General features: G+C 50.7%; 1 protein-coding gene across 1 annotated transcript; it reads right to left on the bottom strand.

Annotated features, from left to right (window-relative positions):
* Positions 1-2,920: 2,920 nt before the first annotated feature.
* Positions 2,921-4,719, bottom strand: LOC136546975 (organic cation/carnitine transporter 2-like). Its single transcript, XM_066538932.1, has one exon. The coding sequence runs from the start codon at positions 4,584-4,586 to the stop codon at positions 3,093-3,095; it is 1,494 nt and encodes a 497-aa protein (XP_066395029.1). The 5' UTR covers positions 4,587-4,719; the 3' UTR covers positions 2,921-3,092.
* Between the last annotated feature and the right edge of the window lie 3,031 nt (positions 4,720-7,750).

Consider the following 7,750-nt stretch of genomic DNA (forward strand, 5'->3'; position numbering starts at 1 on the left):
GTACATGATTGGAATCCCCGACGAACCTCCGCGTCAGCGTCATCCGCCCGTGCGCTCGCGTTTTTCGAGTCGCGTATAGGCTCGGCGCGGACGGATGCATGCACGGCCGAGCTGGCCTGGCCCCGCCCCGCGCTCAGCGCCGGCGCGCCGAAACAACTCTAGCTTTAGATGCTGTGGTCAGTGGTCTCATCTCAAACAAAACCTGTGCATCAATGACAGGCAACATCGACGTACGGAGACCTAGTGGCGGCGTGAAGCAGACATGCACGGTCGTCGATGCTGAACTTCTAGACGACGACGGTGCTGGAGAAACAACGCGGTTGGATACTGCTTGGATGTAATTCGATTTCACCATGTCCACCGAATGTACTTGGTCAGGGTCTCAGGGACGTGCAAACCACCGCCCACCGAACCGAATGTACGCTAACGGTCTGCACGACGGAGGCAAGAGCTACGGAGGAGGACCAACGACTGCCTCAGCTATCTACGGGTCGTCGTGCTAACAGCACTGTGCACCAGACCACCAGTGCACGTAGCAATGTTAATTCATCGTGGCAAGCGACACGGGTGTCGCGCGTCAGTGTGCGGCGCATGTACGCGGAGGAAGACAAACACCAGCACACAAATGGGTTTTACTTAACATCGTCTCTCATTGTTTTTTCCAGAGGGTACAGAAAAGCATGCGCCAATACAGAAATAGCATTTGCTTGTTCGTCAAATTGTTGGTGCCGGAGACGTGTTGCATGCAGTGGTTAGTTGGTTACCTATACAGTCAGTTGTTTCATATCAATGTGTACTTCTCACTAGTCACTACACCCACACGCAATTTTTTTATAATCATCCTTATACAGTCAGTGTTTTTTTTCCAGAGGCGGTTAATATAGTAAACCACATTTATGATGCTATGCTGCATTGTAACTTACGAACCGTCCATACAATTCGAATGAGGACAATTTTATCAAAATTGTAGAGCATTAAGACAATTTTATCAAAAATTGTAGAGCATGATAAGCTCTAGAACTTTATAGTCAAAGACTATTCTTTTTTATATCATTTCAGAGGGCCCAAGTTTACATTTTAAGTTCTCATATTTTGAAAATAAAAGTTTATGATTTTTTTAAAAAAACGACTTCAGACGGAGATACACCCCATACTAAAGTTGTAGTGCTCGTCTTCTGTAGTTGATTTTCTTACTTGAGGTCATTTATGGACCGAAATATTCAACGAAAGATTCATAGAGCTTAATGTAAAAGGATAGCAACCTATACTTACTCACAAGTGAAGTGATTGTGTGGTGTGGTGGTAGGGGTATCGCGCGAATGAAGAAGTCACGTGTTTCAATTTCCATGGAAGCACTTGAGCAAAAAAAAAAAAAAAGGAACACAGAGGCTTGTCGGTTGTGACACTACGATGGTACAGCACTGAAAACCAGTTTTCAAGAAATGCATCGTCTCTACAATCGATTTTGATCATCTCCAAAATAGTTTAGTAGTATCTTCGACTCTTTGTTTTAAATATGGTTGAGGACAACTTTTAAAAGTTTTGACAAACAATGAATTTTTACAATTTCTGGCAAGACACTAAAACAACATACCTCTTGACTCCTTTTTTTTGCGTGACCTAGTACAATCGTAGACTCTCATAGGATTGAAGAATAATTTATATTCAAGAATATTCATATCTATATTTATATTCATTTTAAAATATAGATATAAATGTTGAAATTGAAAGTGTACTATCCGATTCGGTAGCTGAGATGACATTAGGGACAATGATACCTAATAATGATTGTCCATCTTAAATTGCAGATGGTGCGGGAGGTTATGAGGCACGGCAACATAATGTTCCATGTAGGACTGTGGACGAAATTGAGCTAAAAAGAAAAGTTTAAGGACTAAAATGAATTTGATAATTCATGGATGAAATTGTGTGCTAAATACAAATTTTAAGTACTAAATTGGTCACTTTTGATAGTTCGGGGATAAAACTGAGCCCAAAAGAAAAATTTAAGGGTTGAAGTGGTCATTTTGAAAATTTAGGGACCGAATTGAGCCTTTTGTGATAGTTGAAGGATCAAAATGAGTATTATGCCTATTATACGTAAATAAAATGTCCTCTTGGCAGCTTGGAAGGAGGGATGGAGGGAGGGCCCGTACGTGTCCCGTTCATGTTGGCTGAGCTGGAGCGGACGAATGCCGGTTGGTTGGTCTCGTGAGTCGTGATCGCATCGGCACAGGAAACGCAAACCACGGCACGGGCACGGGCAGAAGGCGGCAAACCACCGGCCGGTGTGGTACGTACGGAACAGCGGCAGCCGCTAGGCTCGTGCCGCGCGCATCGATCTGCCAGAGGCTTCCACGAACGTAAACCCTGCACTGCGGTACGCGTGGTCCATGTGCGTGCACGCGCGGCACGTCGTTTTTTTTCGTGTCTGCTTGTCGGTGCACAAATTATATTAGTATACACTACTATACTTGAGCTGAGCACCCGGTGAGATCGAGCCGATGACACGAGCAATCGTGGAAGGGAAGGGTGTTTTCCTTTGCTCGTCATCGGCCGCAAGTATTTAGCCAGTCCGTCTACTCCACAACCACGTGTTTTATATAGTTTCAATATATAATTTTTTTTACATTATAGGATTAAGATCCAACATCCTTCATTCTTCTTCTACCTCCAGTCTCCGGCCTCCACAGATCACAGATCACAGATCACAATTTTTTTTTTATGAAAGGATAAATCATAGATCCGCTGCCGCCGCCGCCACCACTGCCATGGCCGGCGCGGGCACGGGAGGCGCACCGGGCGAGGGCGCAGGCGCCGGGGCAAGCTCACCGGTCGCCGTCGCCGGTGCCGGTGGTCACCGGTGAGAAAGAGAGAGGGAGAGAGATAAAAAAAATCCATATATTTTTTTTTACTAAAACACACGTATGTTATATAACATTTCTGTTAGCCATATACAGACACTCAACAACTGGTTCTGAAACTGAATTATACAAGACTGGATAGAGGCAGCCTGACAGCTTCATGATTGACCTGCTGTACTTGTACATATCTAGCCGCGCCGCCGAAACGTCATCACCACACGAACGTTGCTACACGAGGTCGCTATCATCCTTCGTGGCGATGTCGGTTGCACTGGTGCAAGCCGCGGCGGCGGCCTCCTTGTGCTCCTCCTCCTCCATGGTGTCCGACATGCTCCGCCCCCTGGTCTCCGGGAGGCAGGCGGCGAAGAGCCCCAAGCATCCGATGCAGAGCCCGAACACGCCGAAGGACCAGAAGCTCCGCTCGCGGCCGAGCGCGACGAGCATGGGTGCGACCACGCCGCCCAGCACCAGTGCCTGCCGCACCAGCCCCACCGCCGAGTTGCGCACGGACGTCGGGAACAGCTCGATGGAGTAGATCAGGATGAGGTTGAACGCCGTGATGGTCGAGAAGAAGGAGAGCAACTCGGCCGCCATCCGCGCCGCCGAGCCCTCTGGGATGACGACGCACGCGAGGCTGAAGGCACCGGCCGCCACGGTGAGCGCGACGACCGAGCTCCGCCGGTTGATCCGGCCGATGAAGATCAACGACAGGATGGCCGACGGCAGCTCAGCCAAAGCGTTGTACGTGACGCTCAGGTAGAGGTTGGTCCCCAGGCTGCCGACGTTGAGTGGCATGCCGTAGTAGACCATGCCGACGCCGAAGCCGGTCGTCATGATCGCCGCCAGCCTCCGTAGCGCCCACGGCCGCTCCCACATCGCCCACATCGTGGAGAACACGCCCCCGGCTCCGCCGGCGCCGCCGTCGTCCTCCTGCATGTTGCACGCGTGCAGCATGGAGAAGCTGGACGTGATGCTGTTGCCATTGAGCGACGCGATCTGCTGCAGCGTCTCCATGGCGTCCTGCTTCCTGCCGCGCACCAGCAGCCACCGCGGCGACTCCTGGGCGAGAAAGTAAAGTAGGACGGAGTAGCAGAGCGAAGGCACGGACGTCCAGAGGTACATGTTCCGCCATGACGCCTCGCGGAACGTGTAGCCGAGAGCCGGGAGGGACAGGAACCCGACGGTGAAGAAGATGAAGCCGGCCACGCTCACCGTGTCGCGCCACCTCTTCCCGACGAGCTCCGTGGACAGGACCAGCGTGCACGTGCCCACCATGGAGCGGCCGAACCCGGACACGAACCGCAGCGCGGCGTACGCCCACACGTTCGGCACGAACGCGGTGAGCACGCCGGCGACGGACATGGACACCAGGGACGTGAGCAGCATCTTCTTGCGCCCGAGGAGCGAGTCCGCGAGCGTGGTGAGCAGGAACCCGCCCGCCAGGCAGCCGGCGAAGAACGACGACGCCGGGAGCGAGACGAGGGCCGGGCCGGTGCACTTGAGCGCCCACTCGGAGACCACCGTCGTCTCGCCCGGCCGGTCCCACGCCCACGCACCAGAGGGGAGCGCGCACGGCGAGGCCGGGGGTGCGGCCGGCGAGCAGGACGCCGAGGCGCCCGTGCAGTGCCACTCCGGCTCCGCGTCCGTGAACACGGAGATGAACACCTGCTGCGCGTCGAAGGCCCACGCGAATGCCAGCAGGACGGCCTTAAGCAGCTGCATGGAACCGGTCGCGCCGATGTACGTCTCGATGGTGTCGTCGATAGACGGCGCCTTGGCCAGCTTGGCCTGCTTGTGGCTCGTTAGGAGCGGGGCGTCGGGCCGTCTCGGCCATTGCCGCGATAGTGTGTGTGAGTGCTTGTCTCTGTAATTGGATGCTCGTAAGTTGCAGGTCAGAGACGCCGGAAGCAGTATTTATATGGGCAGGACCGCAGGACCTTCGCAGCTTGCTTCCTCAGGTGTGTTAAGCTGTAATTTGGCTACCTGGCAGGGATGGATTTGCCAATTCACCTTGTTTTGCTGGTCCTACATGCTTTTCTATTTGGGAAATTTTGTTTCATAGCATGCAAAGATGATAAGATTCAGAAAATACCACTCAAATATCACGGCCACGTGAAATACCAAAAAAAAACAATATATTACCTGAAACTACCATTCTGTCACGCTGAGCAAACGATGTGAATCCACCGTTGCTCCTCCCTTCATCCCACGTGAGCACCAGTGGAAATTCCATCCCTTTCATCTTCCTCAGCTTCGGCGTAGGTCACACTGAAAAAAACACTTACACGAGCGGCCGCCGAGCCAATCCACACCACAAATTCCATGGTGTTTACCCCACTGGGTCAACAGGCCAGCAGGACATCTGCCCAAGGCTGTTTCTTTGTCTCGTTTCCATAGTGTCTTCTTCGAGTCCATGCTGCACGAATTCAACTGCGGATTTAGAAGGTCTAATCTTCGCCGGTGATTTTGCTCACTCTCGGCCGCCGCTGCTCGCGCCCAACCTGCTCGAGCTGTCGCGCGCCTATGCGCGAGCAGCCCGTTCGGGCCACCTTGCTCGAGCCGCCGGGAGCCGGAGCACGAGTAGCTGCCAGACCGCCCTGCTCGAGTTACCGCGCGCCTGTGTGCGAACCTCCGCCGAGCCACGCTACTCGAGCCACTGCGCGCCCGCAAACGAGACACCGCCGGCCGGCCACGCGCATGAAGCGCCGCCGCAATGCACTGCTCGAGCTGCCAATATGCCCTCCTCGATACGGACATCGCCGTCCCGCGCGCGCCAGCTGCTGCCGGTGCCGCTCTGCATCTTCCATGTCCAGCTCGAGTAGCTGGGGGTTGGATTTTTTTTGCCTTTATTAGATGGACATGAATTGACTGTGTTGACGCTGTTACCTTCAAACCGGATGGAATGCTACTATTGGATAACGGTTCTATCTTTTAGTGGTATTTTACGTAACAGAGTTTTTTCAATGGTATTTTTCGAATATCGTGATCTTTGAATGCTATGAAAGCAATTTCCCTTTCTATCTCTATCTGTACGTTGCAACTTGGAGCGGTGGAGCCTGGGATACAGGAAGAACAGCCGAACGTGAGTGCCTTCGATGGATTTGCGTCCTTTACTCCTTACCGGTGTGCCGTGGTAAACCAAGAACGCGTTCGCACACGTGCGTCGTAGTACTAAACAGAGGTCACATTAGCCACTCCGAAAAATTGCAAGCATTCCTGCGTAACAGTAAATCATGCCGGTACGACGGAACGCGAGGGTGGAGGCGTGGAGCACATCGTCTTTATAGCTCGTCCCATAATTCGGACCGTGCTTGAATCAGCACGGGAAGAAAATGGTAGGTAAGCGCGTCTACAGCGCTACAATATAATTTTTAAATATTTATTATACTATCTCTTATCTAATTCTTAAATAAACTATGAAAATTGTTGAAACTTTTTAAATAAAAATGGAACATATAAAAAAGATAAATTTTGTATGTCATGAGTGGATAAAGAAAACAATCAAAGATATTTTTGAGGCCCGTACTTGGTCCAACATAATCCGACGGTGTACCGGCAATGCCAGGGGCCATGGTTTTGTCAAAGCAAAGACTTAAAGTGTCTTACCGGCATGGCTTGACGTGTCTCACATGCCCAGAGATCATGATCCGGAGCAGCATGATGCATGAAGAGATCGGTCCCGTGCCTAAAGGTCATGATCCAGAGCAGTACACTGCACAAGACAGCTATGCCATGCTGTCCCAGCCTGGCCCGACCCAAGTCCGATAGTCAAAGTGTATTAAAAAAAGCTTCACAATTGCTAAGACCAAGAAATAGGAAACTAATGTGGAGAGAAAAACATAGTTATTAGGAAACTAATGTGGAGAGAAAAACATAGTTATTAGGATCGGACCAGAGATCGAACCGGCGAAGGTCTCGGTTCACAGTTCAATTGGTTCAACCGTTTGAACCGTCGGTTCAATACGGTTCAAATAATACCTGATCTATACCACAAACACAAACATGCGTCTCCTCTCCAGAGCTGAGGTGGGTGGTTCGAATCTCATTCCCCGCATTTAGACACCCGTTTTCACTATTTTCTCCAACCCCTCTCCCTCGTACCACACACCACGATGGCATGGTGCCTTCTGTTGCCGGTTCTTTGGCAGTCTGATTCACGGGTTTTCACTGTTTTTTCAAAAAAGCCGGTGGTTCAACGGTTTTTAAGCAGTTCGATTGCTTACCGGTCTTTTAGGTGGACTGGACCGGCCGAGGCCCTGGTTCGGTCTTTTACCCGTCGGACCGCCGGTCCGGAATAAATAACTGTGGAGAAAAGTGTGCTTGCAATCCTTGCATGCATATTTACATGCAGATTCATTAGTAAAGAGTGAACATACATGAGTTAAGGCATGTTTGGATACACATGGGTTGGTTAATAGCTGATGCTAAAAATTAGCCCAAATTAGCTATGATTGGCCAGTTAGTTGGCTAACAACTAGTTGGAGACTAGTCTAGAAAATTTGCGCACCTATTAACCCTCCTGTTTAGATACACTAGAGCTAACTTTAGCTAGCTAGTGATTAGCCCATGTATCCAAGTAGCCCTTAATCACTTAGAAGCTTGGTGTGTGTGTGTGTGTGGGGGGGGGGGGGGGGGGGGTGTCAATTTGGCCACCACTAGGCTCCGCCCCTGCTAAGCGTCTCCATGGCCTAGGCAGTATTTCACTGCTAGGCTGCGAGCCTGGGATCATTGCCTAGGCCAAGCATGCATCCAAACATGCATATATGGAGATGAATGTTGAGACATACTACCTCGCTATTTGTTTTTAAAATTACCTGACGTATCAAATATGTGTTCTCTCACGTATGTATTTCATCATTATTTTTTTTTGGAGCATATTTATATGG

The sequence above is a fragment of the Miscanthus floridulus genome, chromosome 3 (genome assembly GCF_019320115.1).
Source record: "Miscanthus floridulus cultivar M001 chromosome 3, ASM1932011v1, whole genome shotgun sequence".
Taxonomy (NCBI): domain Eukaryota; kingdom Viridiplantae; phylum Streptophyta; class Magnoliopsida; order Poales; family Poaceae; genus Miscanthus; species Miscanthus floridulus.